The 20,129-nt window shown below is 40.1% G+C and overlaps 1 protein-coding gene across 3 annotated transcripts in view; it reads left to right on the forward strand.

The window, feature by feature from the left end:
* The first annotated feature begins 2,015 nt into the window (after window positions 1-2,015).
* PTPN21 (protein tyrosine phosphatase non-receptor type 21) overlaps window positions 2,016-20,129 on the forward strand; it is a 38,103-nt gene continuing 19,989 nt past the window's right edge. For 2 of the 3 annotated variants that reach the window (XM_032188664.1, XM_032188667.1), the window contains exons 1-5: window positions 2,016-2,439; window positions 5,666-6,038; window positions 14,952-15,121; window positions 17,237-17,334; window positions 20,000-20,067. In XM_032188664.1, the coding sequence (XP_032044555.1) occupies window positions 5,859-6,038; window positions 14,952-15,121; window positions 17,237-17,334; window positions 20,000-20,067 (516 nt within the window). In that variant the 5' untranslated portion in view covers window positions 2,016-2,439; window positions 5,666-5,858. Of the gene's footprint in view, window positions 2,440-4,099; window positions 4,160-5,665; window positions 6,039-14,951; window positions 15,122-17,236; window positions 17,335-19,999; window positions 20,068-20,129 lie in introns of those variants that run through there. The other variant, XM_032188665.1, reaches the window with a different exon arrangement.

The raw sequence follows: 20,129 nt of genomic DNA on the forward strand, positions 1-20,129 counted from the left end.
AACTAGGATTATCCCTGTTCCACTATGGGCAGGTGTTATTCAATCCAATAGGCAGAAACTTTTCCGTCTCCTTTTAGAACAAGGGCTGCAATACTCATCTGTAGGACACTATGTCTCTTTCTCCCATAGGTTCAACAAGAGAGCAAAGGAATGAGTACAGCAAAGAATGTGGGTGTTTCTAGCCATGCACGTCATGAAAGTTGACGAGGGATTGAAGGGGAGAAGCAGAAGTATAGTGCCCTGAGACATCAGTCTCTGTCTCATTGATGTGTGTCTATAAAAGATCATCGTGTTTTTGTAGACACATTTGTCTCCAAAGGTGGAGCAAAGCAGGTAATGGAGAGCTGATGGGGCAAAACATGAGACACGAAGGGCAAAATGGAGAAAGTACAGAAAAACACAAAGTTAGGATACAAATTGGGGTTATAGAAAGCAGAATTTAAAAATGGAGCTCAGGAATAAACTTTTGATGCGCTTCAAAAGTAGAAAATGTAAGCTCTAGAGAAACATATTGGCAATATCCTACCTGTCTTTAAGACAGTGTGTCTTCAACGTAAATGCAAAAGAGAAAATACAGCAAGAAGTAACTAAGCCAAGTTAGAAAACTCTAATAAATGTAACTTCCAGGCAGAGAAACAGGCAGGAAATGGGTGTGATCAAGATTTAGAATAGGAAATGGAACAGATAAGAGCATTGAGACATTGTTTCCAGTGTGAATTGTTTAGAAATAGGAGACGCCTCTGTTACCTTGAATTTTCATGGCTTGAATTTATTATGCATTGTACTGGCCAGTTTTCTCAGGCAAATAGCTACAGTTCTGGTCTGTAGTGGATAAATTTAGAAAAGGGTATCCATTTAGTTTAGCTCAAAGTTAGTTTCTTTTACTCAATATAAGATTCCTCTGAATGAGTTCTTTTGGCTTGGACTGTTCACTGTAACTATGGTTTGTGTATGGGAGGAAAAAGAACTATTTCCCTGGTCAGAGTCATCTCTAAGAGAAAACTGCTGTATCTAAGAGAAATAACTCGGAAGAATTCATCATAGTACAAAATTGCCTACATATTTCAGCTCAGATTAGTGTCCTCCTAAGTAACATAGTAGTAACATAGTTTGCATAGTAGATCTGCAAGTTAGACTTGCTCAGAGAGTAGCATGTTTGTTCACTTTACATTACCAAAATACTTTCTAAGTTTTACAGTCGTGAATCAGCATTCACATACTCACTTTATCTTTTTCCTTCATCCCTCACCTGTTTCAAATTTGTATATACTTCTGCCTGGCTCACACAAAGTGGAGAAGCTTAAAATTCTAGATAGCATACAACAATTGCTGATTTTTTTTGTCAGGTCCACAGAGATTTGTAGGACTAGGGTCCAGCCCCCTACATGATGATTCCATTTGTTAAACACTATAAATATTACTGAATTAATATGCACTTAGTGCTTGATAATGCAGTTATGATTAATAATTTCTACTGGCGCCTTTGGGAGTTTTTGTGTCTGAGCAAGAGCTGAGAGATTAGCCTTTTAGTCTGCATATTCTTGCTGTGTATATTGCAAACAGCTGAAACTTTGCAAGGACTTCTGTTTTTAGCTGCAGACATAAACGTATGTGCATAGGTCACTTAGTATGGCACATGTGGATTAAACCCTGAAAATATTTCCAAGCTATGTAAAACAAAAACAAAAACAAAAAACACCATAGAACAAAACACAAACAAATAACAACAACAACAAAAGACTAATGGATTATTATTTTTTTGGAAGAGATTTGCCTTAATTGGAAAGGCTTAAAATAAATGATCATATGATTAAAAAAGCAAGGATTGCCTGTTATTTGTTGTAACCCCTATTTCTGTAATGCCCCTGTAGCCAGCGAAGCAGCTGTTCATTGCTGACATTCTCCCTGCCAGGCATTCCAACTCTCTGAGGTAATGGGCTGCAAGCATACGGGCCTTCGCTTTAATTCTTTCAGCGTATCCTTCCGCATGGATAGAGCGAGGGGAACGCCTCCAGGAAAAGAAATTAAATGCACACACACACAGGCACACAGAGACAGGCGATTTGAAAATATTCCAGAGAACGCGATTTTGTGCTCCCGCAGCACAGCATCGCATGAAAGAGGCTGTCGGAGGAGCTGGCTGGCACAGGTTTATTTTGTTGCAATATTTTCTTCCACCCCCAGCTCTTTACCCAGTGGAATGATATCCAGAGCAAGTTTTTTGAGACAGGAAGTGAGGAATGTTTTCACTATGAGTGATCTGAGAAGAAGGTGGGTTAGCCGAGATAGCAGCTGTTTTGTACGAGAGGAACACAATAAGTCAGTCTCCAAGGAATACAGATGAGATGGCTCCGCAAGAAAAAGTCTCAGAGTGCTGTGTTTTTTCTTCAGCTACACGTATGTGAAAGGAGACTCGGTGTCTTTGGATCGCAGCAAAAGGTAATGGGAAAACAGCAGGCACAGTAAAACATACCGGGCTATCTTCTGTGCTGTGTACTGTAAGATCGAGGGGTTTCAAGTGTTTTCTTTTGGGAAAGTGAAGGCTGTAGAGCTCTGCGCTTCTGAAGGCAGGGGAAGTTTGAGATCTACTGCACTTATTGCTGCTCTTCTAGTCCAAAAGTCATGTCAAAGATTAACTGGTAAAACAAGGGGAGGGTGGAGTATTCTGATTTTTTTTTTTTTTTGTCTCCTCAAATATCTCTGAACTAAATATACGTATTTTGAGCAATTGAAATAATAGGAACACTATTTTACCATCATATGTTGCAGTTTTCTTTCACATGCTGTCATTCATGCAGGCTGTGAGGCTGTGTGAAAATTATTGTAGAGTAAAATGCCAATTACTGAGGGGAAAATGGGAAGTGGGAGATGTAGGAAAAGGGGAAAGATACCACAGTGCTCACTAATTCTGCTTCAGTCATGAGCATGTTGCTGAAATTCTAATATAACGTTTTTTAAACTACTCTGTTTGTGTTGAAATATAAATGTACAGAGTTTGGCCATTAAAGACATTTTTACTTGTTGCATGAAAATTCCAGGCTTTCTAAATAAAGGCTTGTTATTTTAGACAGAATCAACTGGGCTTGCAACTTCTGGCAGATTGTAGTTCCTGTTTGCTAAAGTAGCTTTATAACAATGCAGATGTATCCTTAAAATATTACAGAACGCAAGTACGAGAACACCTAGCATTGCCGAGCACGCTTGGCATGTTCTGAAAATTCTGATCTAAACTTTCTCCCTATGCTTGCATTGCTACCTGTGTGCCCAGAGAAATAACTGGAAGTCTCAGATTGCCTAAAGTCAGTGTTTAGGTGGCTTGTGAATTTCACCTGTCAGGTCAGCGCTGCTTCCTGATATTTTTTCCATGGTCTTAGGGTACTTTTCTAAGGGACTGGTAGGGATATAACAGTTTCAAAGTCTTTCATGTACAGTACGAAAAATTGAGGTTAAAACACCACTGCACTTGTGATTGCAGCCTTCAAAAAGATGAATAAGTTGATTTCTCACATCGCTGTAGCACCAAAGAAAATGTGCGTAATTGTGCACAGAATGTATTGGAAAATGGGCCCTGGGGAAGTGAGCTAAGGTCAGTCAGCCAAAAGTTTCACTGCCAGGAATAAACCCTGTGCGAGATTCTGCTGGCAGTGGGCAGGAAACTAAAAGCTTCTGTCTGTAGAGCATTCCCTGCGTGCTGCTCTCGGGGGCTGGATTTGGAGGATCAACGTGCAGAGCAAGTAATCAAGCGAGGAGACTTGTATATCCCTAATTTTTTCAGAGAAACTTGTTGCTGTCAGTTGTTACTTGTTCTGTAGCCTCACCCCAAAATAAATCAGGCGGTGTTTTTTTTTATTTATTATTATTATTATTATTCAATCGGTTGTAATTAAGATTTTAGATGGTATCTGTTGAGGTTGGGGACTGTGTGCAGTGGTAAACTGCCTCCAGATTGTTAGAAGCATTGTCATGAAGTCTGCTTCTGGTCATCCTCTGAAGCAGAGCTGCAAAGGTGTCACAGAGGACAAATGCCATGCTGCCTCCTCCTCCAGCCGCCAGCGCCTTCCTCTTGGCCGTGGTGCTTGAAAGAAGGGAGGATGGGGTCTGGAAAGAAAGTTTCAACGCAGAGAGTCTGCGGTCATGTTGAACACCATTACATTTCTAGGTATGCACATAAATATGCAAACGTTGTGGGGCTATCTAGTTGTTTATACCTATGAGTTTAAAACCAGGTGCACTAGGAAGATTAGTGAACCTCTCACCCCAAACAACTGGACATATGCACGCTATTCTTACCTGAGGAAAGTCCTCAGAAATCAAACTACGCCCTTCAAAATGCGTTACGAACATACCAGCCTGAAAAAGAGCGTTTTGTTTTGTATATTTTTTCCCATTACGACGGCTTTTATCTCCGAGGCGGCGCTGCCACCAGAGGCGGCCCTCACGCCACGGAGCCGTGGCAATGCGCGGCGGGGGCGCCCTCAGCCCGGCCCCGGCCCCAGCCCGGCACCGGGCGAGGCTGCCGGGGCTGAAAACCGCTGGGTGCCGGTGGCTGGGGCTCGGTGGGCCATCTTCCCGAGGGGGCCATCGCCCCAAGCCCCGGGGCTCGTCATCGTCGGAGCTTTTCCCCTACCCCCCCCCCCCCCCCCAAGGCGGCCGTGGCTCCCCCCGCCTGGCTGGAGTGCCTTGGCGCGGTGTGGGGGCAGCCGCCCTGACCGTACCTACTTCTGAGGAAAAAGCTGCTTTTAGCCCGTGTTTTTCTTGTGCACGTGGTGTGTAACCCTGTAAGAGCGACGTGTTTCTTAGGCGGGGGTGCAAGCAGGCAGGAAACGCTTGGGAGAGGGGAAAGGCGAGGTCTGTGCACAGCGCGGAGCTGACACGAGAGCAGGTGCCAGGGTGTTTGCAAGAGGTGGGGAACCTTTCCCCTTGGAAGGAGTGCATTGCCTGTTTGTTTGTTTAGGGAAAAACTAGAAAATAAATTGTTTTCAGAGTTGGCGTACTCTGCTGGTGAGGCAAACCGTAACCTCAGACGTGGCACAGCAGTTTAGCATAAGCAATAATGGTTCAACTGGCTGTAATTCAGGGAAAATTAGAGGAATTGGATTTTAATTGTCTGGTAGGAAATGGCTAAGGTGTGAGGTTTAATACCTCTCTTCCTGCCTTTCTTCTCTCTCTCTCTTTTTTTTTTTTTTTTTTCTTTCCCCTGTAATCATTTATGGGGCTTGGTTTTGTGCTTAATCCAACAGATAGGGGCTGAGGTTACATGCTCCTCAGAAAATAATGCTGGGCTGCTGTTTTTTTTCTTCAACATTACTAGTACCTTTGGCAACTTGGACTTTCTAGAGGTCTTTCATTTAAATATCAATTCCGCTTAAAAATACTTCCCATTTTAAGGTATTTAATCCGCATTTAATCGACACTCATTATTTACTTGCAAGTTCAAAACAAAACAAAACTTGCCAAAGACAGCTGCTGTCTGTGGAAAAACCAGAAACTCTGGTGCTTATTTGATTATTTGAATACATAACAGCTCTGCATTTTGGAGAAGTAGACTGACTATTTAGATTTAAAAAACATAAACGCATGTTATTTTCTCTTGTTTCCATTCCATTTTCAGTCAATTTCTTTTTCTGATTCACGTATGCTTTCTTTTTCCTTTGCTCCTTACTAGGATTCCAGTGGATGCCCCCTCTACTTTTACTGTGGTGGAAAACTTGCTTGTCTTTAATGGATACTGCTGCTGCTGGTTGATTTTTGGAGACTTTACAGCTCCTTACTTTTTGAGAGGAGATCGCTACTTTTCCTCTTACAAGTCCGTGGTGGTGGTAGCTTTTTGTCTCTAACCATCGGTGTGGAAAAAGAAGATGCCTCTACCTTTTGGGTTAAAATTGAAACGAACTCGACGTTATACAGTATCCAGCAAGAGTTGCTTGGTGGCTCGGATCCAGCTGCTCAACAATGAATTTGTGGAGTTCACGCTATCTGTGGAAAGCACAGGCCAGGAAAGTCTCGAAGCAGTGGCTCAGAGGCTTGAATTGCGGGAGGTAAGAAAACTGTCAAGTTAATGTATACTTTTGTCTCTGGTGTTAGATGACCTGTGTGGTGAATCCTTACAGTTTGGGGCAATCCGTTTGTTTACTGGAACAGCTATTCCTTGTACCCCTTGTTTCTTCACATGCTTGTCTTGAGAGGGACATGGATTGGTCCAGAACAGTTGCAAAACTTATGTTACAGAGCTAGAGTAGGTCCCAAAGGAACGGCATGTGAGAAGTGGCAGTGAACAGTTTAGAAAGATAAACAAAGCCACAGTGGTGGCTGTTTTTCAACCTGACAATGCTGAAAATGTCATTTAAAAAAATAAAATATCAGCACCTAATTTCTGCCTAAGGAGCATGGCTAAGAATTACTGAGAGACTTGAGACAACTTTTAGATTAGGATATGAAAGAGACTGCTATTTGTGTGCATATATTTCTGACAGATTAGTACTGTGAATAGAACCTGAAGCACAAATGTGAAATGTGTACCAGTGACAAACAACTTGTGGTGTTTGTTCATGTACCTACCACAAACTTGTTTGCAGGCCGTGCCTTTGAGCAAGCATATAGTAACTTACTGATGTCTGTCCCCATGGAGAAACGTGGTCTGCACTATCTGTATCTGTATGTATCTATATGACAGCTTCCCCCCATCCAATTTCTTGCTAGGTATTTTGAAGGATGCTTTTGCAACTGAAATTTACTCTTCTCCCACACATTCGGTGATTATTTTGCAAGCATTTATTACTCTACACAGCATGTGTTACTGTAAAATTCCTCTGTAGGAAATGCTCTGTACAGTCAGTTGTTTTCAGATTTTTTTTTCCTGTTTGGAGAATAATAAATAAATGAAAAAGGTGTGAATCCATTCATCTCTGTTTGTTTACTGTGTTTGTTCTCAGTTCTAGTATGCTTTCTTCTAGATTGTCCAAATATTCTTTAATTGTACAATTATTGAGGAAAAGTTCTGTAGGGCAGCGTGACTTCACTTCTGTTTTCTTGTTCTTTCTAGAAAAGGGAAAATCTAACTAATCTCATAGCCTTAGCATTTACTTAGAATGCATCAGATATCATGTATCTAGAATTCAGTAGTTGCGTTTGAATGGAGTATGTCAATTTTATCTATCGATTTTTGGACATCGCTGGTTAAGTCAACAGAAGGTAAAGACCTTGACTATATTTGGTTTGCAAAATGCGAAGGCTTTGTCTTCCTGAACAATGACTGCCAGCTTTTACTGAACTATTTACAAAGCATTGGAGATGCATGCTTTTTTCAACAGTTCTTCATTATCTCTTTCTCTGGAGCTACTCCTAAAATCTGATTTAAAAAAAAAGAAAAAAAAAAAAAAGGCTGGCAGTTCTCTCAATTAAGGGTCATATATCAGACTAAGGGAGTTGACACTACACTACTGAACTCTGAGCAGATTCTTTTGGTCATGCATTCTTGCATGGATTATTTTGGCAGGAAAATGTGTTGCAATAAAAGGGAATGGAAAGTAGGGATATAAATTACTTTCCATAGCTTGCATTCAAGAAATGTTGTTTTGCCTTTAGTTGGATTTGCCAAGCAGATACCAGGAGCATTTCTGACCACTTGCTTAGTACGAAGTTTTCAGGAAGAAAAAATTGCTTAGGATTTGCTTCTAACTTCAAAAGCAGTATTATCGATGCTGTGAAATACAAAGTGCTTTCTATAAAATGCTCTGTATTGTTAATGCACTACGCACTTTTTAACGTGCCACTTGAAAGTGGTAAACAAGAGAATATGACTGTTCATTTAAGCACCGAGATTTAACTCAGTTAAGAAAATCAAGGCATCAGTTTCAGATTACTGTATATGGGCTCTGCAGTTCTGACATGTGGTCCCCATGCACCCTCAGAACAGTTTATTGCAGGAGGTATGCCTGGAGTCTGTACCTATTTAGACATTGAACAGTAAAATTTACCAAACTCTCTTTCTCTCTGGTGTAGTCTGTAGTCACTGACTAGGTGGTGAATTGAATGGCTTATTCCTAGTGCTGTGCTACCTTTTAAGATATTTGTTTTAAGAGATCTCACTTTATTTTAAATAGTAGCCTTCAAATTATGCTGTGTTTAGCATAACACTTTTTTCTTTCTGTTTTCTAATTAATACCTCTTGATTTCCAAGTTCAGAAAGTCTAAGTATGTTCTCAATTTTGTTACTGAATGGCAAGCTTTGCAAAAAAGTGAAATGAGTGCATTAAACTAATAAGAATATCTGGTATTCCCAGAATGTGACTCATCAGCAAAGGGTATGTAATCCAGCCCTCTCAAACTGAGGAACTGGGGAAAGAAGACAGAGGGTGAGGGAACATAAGTTACTGACCCTTTGTAGCCCAGCCCGTCTTTTATCCTGTGAGAGGACCACAACCAAATTTGATTGATACAAAAAGCAGCGTATTTGTTGCAGAAAACCGTTCTGGAAGTGCAGGTTTTGAAAAAGTGCTGAGAGCTCTGATTGTTAACCAACTTATGCAGTGTCATACATACTTTTCAAGTTCCGTTTAGGGCATGAGTATACAAATCAGGTACTTGAAAATATAAAAATGTTTTTTAAATGTTAATATAGGTAGGCATCTGTAGATACTTGACAGGAGATGTTACAACTGATTTACGTCTCTTGCTGGATCTTCTTTTAATTCTGTTTTCTAATAACACTTCTATACCAGACTGAAGGAGCAAATCCTGCTAGTGCGTGGAAGCAGAACCTGATTTAAGTGCAGATGTGTGGTAGAGAGTACAAGAATTAATTAGAGATTGGGTAGAGAGTAGTACAAGAATTAATGATACAAAAAGAAGATAGGGAATTTCTTTGTGAAGTATGTGTAGTGTCTATGCAAATTCCCGTGTTTGTTTTGGACATGAATGGCAAAGCCTGAATCAAGGTTATCCAGACGCCGAACAACTTGGAAGTTCTGAAACAGTGCTTCAGTGTTCTCTAATACTTTGCTCTGAAGTCCAAAGTATCAGCTCTTGTTTGGAGAAAACACATGAAAATACCTTTAATTCAGTGTGGTGGTTTATTAAATGTGTGGTTACTTAGGCAAACAGCGTTTTCAAAGTAAAACCAAATGCAGCCATAAACACTCTTGCATGTGTATGTATTAGTAAGCATATTGACTAGCAAATAAAAGTTGGGCCAAGTAGCGACAGAGGGGTCACTGACATAATAACGTTTATGCCTTGTATCGAAGGCTGACAAGATTTTGGCTAATGCTTAGAGAAATAAAGCAAGAAGGGCTGATCGTTGCACTGTTAGTGGCTGCCTCTCGGAATGAAATTTTGCTTAGCGGTTGGAAAGAAAGAGAAACGATCATGGAGGAATGCAGATAAAACACAAACCTTCAGTGTGTAATCTCATTAATATAAAAAACACAAATTCCTTGAAAAACAAAATTGACTCCATCTAAAACATGTTAATTTTAAGTGTGCTGAAATAATAATGTAGGGGCCAAGAAGGATGAGCAGTCAGATTACTACAAACAAACAAACAAACAAACAAAAAAAAACAGCACTTGCCTTCAGTCCAATTACTTTAGTTCTTCCTTTTTCTGAAGGAAAGAAATTCATACATTAAGTTATAACATTTACGTTCAGTCTAGCTTACTACTTTGAGCACCACAAAAGTATTTGTTTTTTCCATTAAAGCCTTAGTGGCAATTAGGAAATGTTACCCCTGACTTCTGTAGCTTTTTTAATAAATCAGGGTCAGAATTTGAGTATACCACTTAACTGTATTTTTTCCCCATCTGAATCCCTGTGATTAGCAGTATAGTTTTATACTAATTTTGATAGTAAAGGTTTTTGTTATTTCTGAAGCAGGCATGTTAATTTATTGTTTAGTATTTTTAGACTACTTTGAAATTTTCCCACTTGTAAGGTAATTAGGATTTCAGAATCCAGTGCACGGGAATGCAATACTTGCTTTAACATCAATGCTGTATGAGGTGTGAGTCTAAAGCAGGTATGTGAGTCCAGCCTTCTGAGCCTTGGGCAGAGGTGGGAAAAATAACATGACTTACAGAAAAAGAAAAAAAAAAAAAAAGAAAAAAGGGGAAAAAAAAATAAAATAAGTACATTTCTAAGTTTCCGGACTACGTTGATTGAAAGCTGACCTGTTTCTGCAAGAGATGAAAATGTGTCTTGATGGGATATAATGTCTGGTGTAGGTAGGTACTGCTCTTTAGCTTGTAGATTAGCCAATTTATTTTTGTCTAACATACTGATGAGTAAAATCTGCCTTGCCTGTCAGAGGAAATCCGTTTATTCAGGATATTTGAAGGGGGTAAAAACACATTGTACTGTGATCTTTGCAGTGTTTTAATTTGAGTAAATTAGAATGTCAGATTGCTTTGCAAAGTATTGATTTTAAAAAATCAGTGATGATTTTTTCAAATCAAAATGATTTTTTTTTTCTTAATTTCTTATCCCTGCAATACTGATGTAAGCTGTAGTTGGCAGCTGCTTTGTTTAAATAGCATTTGTGATTTTATCCTGACTACTCCTGTACAGTTTGGAGCAGTCGGGAGCAAGTCGTTGCGAGGGCTGGGGCAGGCTGTACTGGAGAAGAGGTTTGCTGTGTGAAAAAGCAAAGGCTTCAGATGGACTTTCCCTCTCCCTGTGTTCTGCTAGCTACCTGCTGAATCCTCCCTATGGGCAGCTCCAGTTGAAAATCCCATCAGAACAACAAAGATAGGATAAGCTAAAGTGCCCTGAAGTGAGTAGCTTCAAGATGGGAAAAAGTTTATTGTATGTTGTTTTTTTTTGTTTGTTTTTTTTTTCTAGTGAGGCCAGTGAGCAGGTATGTAAGGGGTGCAACTTTCCGTTCGGTGGCAGGTACGTGGCAAGACTTGCATGTTTCTTTTTCCACTGCTTCCAAGAAGTCTTGGATCTTGTGCGCTGGCCAGTGCAGGGTGCTCCAAAATTTTCTCCACTAAGGATTGGGAAGATTTATGGAGGGGTTTGCCTGCTGTGATAAGAGGAAAGTTTCTGGAAATTTTTTAGGGCCTTTTGTCTCTTTCTGTAGGTCTTAACATTGGACATAGAGTAAAGCTCTCACTTGGCATCTGGCCATGGTGCATAGTACAAGATTATTGACCCAGCTCTTCTGAAAGCGGTTCATTTAAACTGCGATACTCTGATGGCAGGAGCTGTTTTGTATCCAAGCATACGATAAAGTGAGACACGGTGGAGTCTGTGGGCTAACTGGGATTTTTATCTCTGGCTGCAGTGCTTATGTTCAACAATGAGATGGTGTTTTCAGCATTCTCTTCAGGAAAGTCCTAGGGCTTGTTTTATTTGTTTGTACCAAAGTAAAGAAGGAAAAAAAAAACCAACTACAAAAGTTTTTTTTTTTTCTTAATCTGAGGATCTATAGAGAATAATTGTGTAAAAGATGGCAGTAGTAGTGTTGTCTCAAAATCCCAGAGAATATAACTTTTCCTGATGTGTTGTGCTGCTGCAAACCAGAGGCACAATCAAATCTGGGGATGATAACAGGTGCTGTTAAGTTCAAGTGAGATTATTCCACACTTGATATCTGACATACCCATTTGTCATTCAGATTTCTTTTCTAGATATTGTAAGTTGTGACCAAAATAGACACTGAGATTCTTTATTAAAACTTTGTCAAGGTGTTGAACAGAGTAACTGATAGGTATAAATGGTGTTTAGATTAGAGCCAAACAGGGCGGAATTACGTTAGGGATGAGACCAGTCCATTTTAAGGAAAATAAAATGAAATACAACAGCTAATTATAGCTAACTAATACCAGGCTGTCGGTACAGGGAAGAAGGGCTCTGCCACTGATTCCATTTCAAATTATAAAATGGTTGAGCAGTAACAAAGCATGCTCAATACTGATGTGAAAACATGAGCATGCAAAGATCTAAAGCTCTTTTTTGTAAGTGTTGCTGAAGGGTAACACACAATTTTAAAGAAATATGTTGTTTATGTGCAAGACATGTTCAGTAGGTTGTTCCTTCCTCAGCACCGGTTCTTGTACTGACAGAATCCCATAATGGCTTGGGTCAGGAGGGCTGCTTGTCCCACCCTCTGCTCACAGAGGGGCCGGCTTGGACTGGGTGGCTCAGGGCGAGTTTGAGTGCTGAGATTGGATGCCTCTTTGGGCTACCTCTTGCAGTGCTTGGCTATCTTACTGTGAAATTTCTTCCCTGATCTGATGGGGATGTCCCACACTGCACCTTGTGCCCGCTGCATCCCACCACCGCAGTGCCCTTCGCTGGAAGCCCTTTCCCAGAAGAGCCTGGCTCTGCCTCCCCTCTACCCTGTGATCTGGCCATTGGAGATAACAGTAAGATTTTACCCTAGTCTCTTCTGGAGACTCATTAGCCCTATTCCTCAGGCTTCAGAAAGACCGAACGGTCTCCTGCAGTGGTGCAGTTGTGTGGCAGCATGGCTGATAGAGCTGCTCGTAGCCCATGGGGGCACCTCTCCCCCACCCACAGCCCATCCCCACTGTGCCAGCATGTTGGGCTTCTCTTAGTTCTGCATTCTAGGTAACTCCTGAAATATACAAAAAGGCTTAATGTTGTTGTCTGTAGTGGCAGAAGGCAGCTAGATAGAAAGCAATGGCAGAAATGTCCCTTTTATTTATATTTGACTTTCTTCAAAGGGTGATGAATAAGTTGCTAAAATAAATGAACCTCAAAATAGTGCTAATCTTAACAGCTTAACATATTTTAGGAATTGTGTCATTACATTCTTTGCTAGAATTGGGTGTTGTCCTGTGCTACTACTAATAAAATGTTTTACCAATGAATAAAAATGGATTCTATTTTAATCAGTGCAAGTATTCCAGCATGCCTGAGTTCCTCTGAAAACTCACAGGATCAAGTTCTGCCCTTGAAGTCAAATGAAAGGTTTGCATACAAGTCATAGGACGGGTTTTGGGCCACGGTATTTACCTTGGCTTTTATTTTATTTATTTTTGATAATCCAAACTGGAGGAGTTTTTAAGGGAAAATACCATGACATAAAAATCTTGTTTAAAGATACGCTGGATTCCAGGGTGTGATTTAAAATGCGGAAACATTTTCCTTAGTCCAGTGCCAGTAACAACTCAGTTCTGCGTGTAGGTAAGGTCAGTATTTTACAGAAATGGACCAGCACAAGTGATCATCATGGCTTTAAAATAAGTTGTACATTCAGTTTAGACTTAAGGTTGTAGAAGCAGGAGTATCTTAATTCAGAGAGTATGAAACAGCCGTGCTGTTAGCAGCCTTTGTGCTCATTCTCTCTCTTCCTTTCTGTTACAACTCGGTGTTTCTTTGAGGCTTAAATACACCAGGGCTGCAGCTGAAACTTACTCCGAGGGTTGCTTGGAAATGTGTAGCTGGTTTCCAGAAGTGTTTACCTGGTAGCTTTTACAGAGGTCTTTCAGCTTTGATGGCGTGTTTCTGTAGGTCCTGGTACCGTTAGCTTTCAGTGTTTGCTCGGCTTCTGCTCGCACCCAGAGGCTGCAGTCGAGGTTTTGGGTCTGGCACTCGGTTACCTGCTGACTGGGTCCATGCAGTGGGCTTGCTTTTTTTCAGCTCTTTGTAGCCAGGGATCCAGTAGCTCGTGGTGGATGGTTCAGCTTTAGCTGGTTTTACTGGTGGTCCTCTTGTTCACTGACCCTCTTGCTTTGCATTTAAATTATACCCTTAGCACTCGGGGGTCACACAGCATCAGAATTGCAGCCTCACTTTGGCTCCTGTGTGTGTCTGCAGTGTGAGAAGTCTTGTAATGAAAGAGAAATACACCTTTTTTACAAGCATTCCTTTCTGGAGCGGAGTTTCTGTGGCACTACTGTTACAATTTTAACATCTTAAGGGATCTTAAGGAATCTGCTTTACCAGAGAACTGTTTCTGACATGGGACTGGAATCTGCTGCTCTGTGGAGGTTTTTAAACTTTCCTAACCATGAAGCTGTTTTCCCATCTATCAAACTACCTTTGCTCCACACATCTTTCACTGGACTGAAAAACTGCTTTTCTTCTATGAACAGTTCTTCACTCAGTGCTTGTATTACGGCCTGCGTTTTTATCAAGTGGGACCAGAGCTGTCTTACAACTTGCAGAAGGAATCTCAACTAAGGTTACACAGGAGCCTCCATTCTAATTTATTATTATTATTATTTTAATCTTTTCATATTGATTCTGCAATTAGACTGTAATTATCATTTTAATTTATTTTTTTTAAGCATAGAGAAAACAAAAATCACTTAAATAGTCTGGTCCAATGCCCTTTCAAAGCAGATTGTGTTGTCTAATCAAATGTAGATTGTGGTGCTCAGGAAGCTGCCTGCTCACATCTCGGGGAAGGACATCCCTCAGCTGCTCCAGGCAGCCTGTTCCAGCACATGCTGCAATTTGTGTCCATGTCTTTGTGTGGGCAAGAGTTGTCTGCTCGAGCAAGGTAGATTGCTGCTTTAGCTGCTCATTTTCTTGCTCAGTGGGATGAACCATACCCATACATGTGCTTTAATGACCTTGTCTTTGACTGACCGCTTGTCCTGTGCCCTTTTCTCCTTCAGCATCTGGTTCGTCAGACAAGCCATGCTCTGCTCTCCCTGGTCCCGTGTGTTTATTCTGTTTGTCTTCCTCACTTCCCTCGATTTCCCTGTTCCACATGAATGCTTGCTGCTAACATCTGTGAGCTGCCCCAGCTGGGGCAGGGACTGCTTGCAAATGAAAGACCAGTTTTGGTAGTATTTCAGGGATGGGCCTGTGCATACATGGATTGTTTATCTGGAAGTAACACCTGGTTTTGATATTAAATGTCTCGCCGGTTCTCTTAAGTTTTCAGTGACCTACAACCTTAGTGTTTTAATTTCTAGGTAGCAATGTATTTTATCTAACATTAACTTTGTTTCATCACTGATATGCCTCCCTTTCAGATTACGTATTTCAGTCTGTGGTATTACAACAAGCAGAACCAGCGCAGATGGGTAGATTTGGACAAGCCTCTGAAAAAGCAGCTGGACAAATATGCCTTGGAGCCCACTGTGTATTTTGGAGTAGTGTTCTATGTGCCTACTGTCTCTCAGCTTCAGCAGGAGATTACCAGGTAAACTTCTTACACGTGCCTGTAATCTTGTTTGTAGCATTCTAAAATGTATAGTTCACGTACAAATTGTCTGCTTCCCCTCCCCAACCTTTCTACATACAGAAATTATTACTTTAGGTAGAATTTATGTTCCAATTGTATATTTATTTCCCTTTTGAATATTTAAAATGTTATAAACTAAGCAAAGAATGAACTTTTCAGTGATCTGAGGAATCTATTCAAACCTGTTCTTGATAATAGGAATACTGGCACGGTCAGATTTTTAACTGTTTTAGTCCCTTCATATCAGTCTGTCTCTTACTTTGTTTTGAAGAGCAATACATTGCTTTGGGGGAAGTCCATCCCATGGAAAGGACGTGCAGATCTTATGCTTTTCCTTATTTTGCTCTCAGTACTCTCTGGTACCTACCAACTGTATTGGCAGACATCTGGCTAAGCCTGAATTTATGATTTTTGACTTTCACTGGGCAACAAAGATGTATATTAGCTTTGCTATCATGTGTCCATTTGTACTATGAATCTGAAGAACATCACACAAATGGTGCTAACTGCAGAGGAAGCATCAAGCTGAGCATGTGTACTGGCCAAATAGTCCTATGGGCCTACACATGGACTTCTAGTGTCTTAAAGTCCGCAGTTGTTCTGATTTCATTATTATTTTTAACAGACAAGTGAGTATTAAACCAGTAACTAGATTACATACATTGCCTGAAAAACCTTTATTATTTTTTTTCTGGCATTTATTCAAAGAATGTGATTATTATGCTGGAGCTTTAACAGCAATCTTGCAGTGTTTTTGTAAGAAATTGTGTGGCAGTCTTGCACTCATCCTAGAGGGTGGCACTTGCTTCAATTTAAAATTGTGAGAGTCTGGATTAGTTTCAGAGAAATCCTTGTGTTGGGGGATTTTTTCCAGGCATTTTCAATACAAATGAAATTGAGCATCTTTAAGCAAATGGTACATTCAGTGCGTACCAGGAAGAGGAAGCATCACAAACAAAAGAGATGGTATTTGCCCTCTTGTCAGGTAGTTTCAAGACCCTTTGTCTGTATGTCTGCTTTCGGTAGCTGTTCTATGGAAAGAGCCTATGTTCTATATTTTGCCTGTTGAAGTTTTCTTTTCCCAAGTGCCTCAATGTGCTGTGACTTTTTTTTTAAGGCCCGGGTTTAGTTCCACCTATTTTTGTGTGTTTATAAGGATATTATCTGGTGTCATGTGGCATAGTGCTTTTTTAAGTAGGAGCCAGGAAAAGTCTAAACAATATTTATAAAATGTCACAGAATTTAACAGTTTAGTGAAGAGATCTGTCTTTTGACATGTGAGTAGCCTGTGCTTCTGTGTTCTCAGTGTTAAAGCCTTACTTCACAACAGTTAACATACAATATGAGGAAGTTAAGAAACTTTTGAAACTAGACCTACAGAAGACAAATGTCCTTCTTGGCCAAATCTGTGTGGCTATACTGGCATTTGTGAGTCTTGAGGTGCTTGGGGGTAACGTATATTAGCTAAGATAGGGCGCACCATGGTTGGCTGAAAGGGCCAGAAGAATTAAAGAACATAGTGGTTCAGGCTGTGGACAAATGGTACACCTAGTAGTGCTTGCATGTTGAAGAGATGGCCCAGGAAAGGTCAGATTAAAGGAAAAAAAGTGTGGTGCCTGCCAAGTGAGTACCCAGGAGTTGTAATGCAGAAATGGAAGTAACTAATGTGATGGAAGGGATGTGCATATTTGATTTATGGGAAGGGAATGCAGAAATGCAGCAGCAGTGCACTGGACATTGTAAAGAAGAGATGGTAAGAATATTAAGGAGGGAAGACAAAAATGCATGATTTTGAGGGTATGGTATTAGACAGAAATTGTGGACACTCTTTGACTTAAGACAGAGCAGGCTTGGATTCTGCAGCAGATAAGTGAAGGGAAAAGTTGATAAAGACCATAAAATACTGGGTCTGAATGATGAGGAAGACAATCCTCCACAGTTACTAGTGAATGCAGAGAGGAACTGGAAATGAAGGCATGCTAATCTGTAGTCTCTTAAAATTAAGAAGCTGATGTTAGCTTTTTCCTTTTTTTTCTTTTTTTTTTTTTCTTTTTTTTTTTTTTTTTCATGTAGGTATCAGTATTATTTGCAATTAAAGAAGGATATCTTGGAGGGTAACATTCCTTGTACACTAGAACAAGCAATACATTTGGCTGGTTTAGCTGTTCAAGGTAAGTAAGGCAATTATGCCTATTAGCTACTGTTACTTTGGAAATACAATGATGTATTTTCTATCGCATGTTTTCTGTTTATTGCTTGTAGAGCCATTTCCTTGCTGTAATAAAAATGCAAGAGGTAGTTGCTTTCCAGTATATGTTCCATTTCTGTGAAGCACATTTTTGTTTTCAGTTGGCAGCCTCACAAACACAGCAGCAGTTCCATTCAGTAGGGTAAGAAAGGTTTGCTCCTTAGAACTTCATCACCCAAAGCATGGGCTGGGGAGGAGGACAGTGGGATCAGTGGCCCAGCACTTGCTGGTATTTCTGCGCAGCCCTCAGAAGTATACCCAGGTACCTGACATGTATTTTCAGGAGTTGGGGTTAACCTGAACATCTGAATTCCTTTGGGAGCAAGGGCTCTACCTGGCTGCTAACACCAGCAGAACTCTTGTCTGTGTCACTGAAGACTCTTTATTCTGACATTGTCTCAAGAGAAAGGGACGTATTTTAATAAATAAGCAAATGTGAATGTAGAGTAGTGCTTGTATCTCCGCTTCTTGTCCCAAATATCTGAACGCCAAAGATTATTCCAAGTTAGTATACAAGGCTGTTAACAATTTCTATGTTCAAATCTTTCCTGAAGATCCCTTTCTCTGATACGTCCATGAAATTGGATGCTTTTCCTCATTAGGATCAAAGGGGATAAAGTACTTAAAAAAAAAATCAGCTGTCCTCAGCCTGTGGCTTCTGATCATGTTCTGATCTGGTGTTCCCTGCTAACCTGCTTGTTCAATCTGAAATCTCTCATGTTAACAGGTTTTAATGGCAACAGCTTTTGTTGAGTTTGTATATTGCTTCACTCCAGTGGACGCGATGTGGATGTGACTGGAGTATATCTAGCAGCAACTGTAAAACTGCCAAAATTGAGAAGGGCTTAGTCACTGCCAGTACATGTAACTTAGTGGTGTTTTTGTTGTTGTGTTGTGTTTTAATTATGTATTTTGGTAGTGTCATGTTAAAGATTGTGAGTATGTTTCTCTGAGAATATAGTTACCAGTGGAGTAGGATTAATAATGTTAGTGCCTTGTTTATATAACAGTGAATTTGTTTAATCCAAGCCAGGATTTAATAGTCTTCAACTGGCAAAATCTTACTTCATTATTTTCATATCTTTGGACAGTGTAAATGTCTCTCTGCTCAGTAAGTTGTTTACAGAAATCTTTCAATATAATCTTCTTTCCAGATGGAAAATATTTATCCTTTTAGCTTACACATTCCTCTTTCGGTCTTGGGTAGAGAACTGCATGTGTTGATAACATGATGAAAAAAACAACTTAGAAAAAGTGCAGGTTCTAAATTAATGCACTCCAATGACTGAAGTAGCTTATACAAGGTAGGTCAGTTAATTTTAGCTAGTGAACTAACAGAAGCAGTTTGCTGTTTTGAGTGAACTGATTTCAGGAATGATTTCTGTTTGAAATAGTTACAATAGGCTGCTTCTAAGCATTGCTTTATCTCAAGTGCTTAGTTGATCTGGTGTGTCACAAGTTCTCCCCTTTAATCACGAGTAACTTGCATAGTAATCATTAATGCTCAATAAAAATCAGATTCCTAAATGTCACTATAGTTACACCATTATAGGTGAGAATCTGTGATAATGTAAATAAGATCCGTGTACTTGGAAATCATGTTTATATGGTTTGGAAAAATTGTTCCCTGCAGACTGTTATTCCTTAGAATAGTTTCTCTTTTGAGACTGTACATAACTTTTCTGATTTAAACTACTTTATTTCTTTGAAACGTTGGCTTCTTTTTTCTTGGAAGCATAACAAAACAAATTCTTTGGAATGCCCTTTGGCATGACACAAAATCAACGCTTTTAGTACATCCTTTCTGAGCATACCTTTGAATCAGGAAAGTCAAGGCTTCTATGTCCCACTTTCCACATGTCTTTGTGCAGGGAGCTGTTGAAGGCTGGTGAGCAGGAACTTTGGTGTCCAGGGTGCTCAAGCCACTCAGGACCTAGTGGTGAGAACAGTTTGTCACTCTATGCTGCAAGTGCAGTTGTGTATAATCTAGTATCAGACAGGAGGGAGTAAGGAAGATCGAGCCAGGCTCTTTTCAGTGGCACTCAGGGACAGGGTAAGAGGCAATGGGCACAAATTGAACTACAGGGAATTTCATCTAAACATAATGTCTTCTGCTGTAAGAGTGGTGAGACATGGGAACAGGTTGCCCAGAGAAGCTGTGAAGTCTTCATCTTCTGTATTCAAAATCTGACTGGAGAAGGCCCTAAGACAGTCTGCTGGAGCTGACTTACTTGAGCAGGGGGAGAGAGTAGTCTCCAGAGGCCCTTTCCAACCTCAACTGCTCTGCATTTAAAAAACAAGCAAATATAAACCCAAGAAACTAAGGAACTTGAAGCAGCAGTATTCGTTTTATCATTTCCTCTCCTTTCATATCCACACGGAGTCTCATCAATTTTTCTGGTAAAAAGATGGAGTGTGATTTTACTTTTCATAAACGTTATTTAAAGATACTTAGTGTATTCCATTGCTTTACATTCAGATCATAGTTCAATAGGGTGGGGATTTGCTACTTGGAAATCCTTCTGCAATTAATTGGGTATTGTATTTTGTTACAAATGTTTGAATCCAGGACTTTTTTTTTTTCCTAGCTGATTTTGGAGACTATGATCAGTATGAATCTCAGGAGTTTCTTCAAAGATTTGCTTTGTTTCCAGTTGTAAGTACTTTCTTTAAATTCTCTTTTTGGCATTACTGAACACAATTACACTGTGTTATGAA

Source organism: Aythya fuligula, chromosome 5 (assembly GCF_009819795.1).
Source record: "Aythya fuligula isolate bAytFul2 chromosome 5, bAytFul2.pri, whole genome shotgun sequence".
Lineage (NCBI taxonomy): Eukaryota > Metazoa > Chordata > Aves > Anseriformes > Anatidae > Aythya > Aythya fuligula.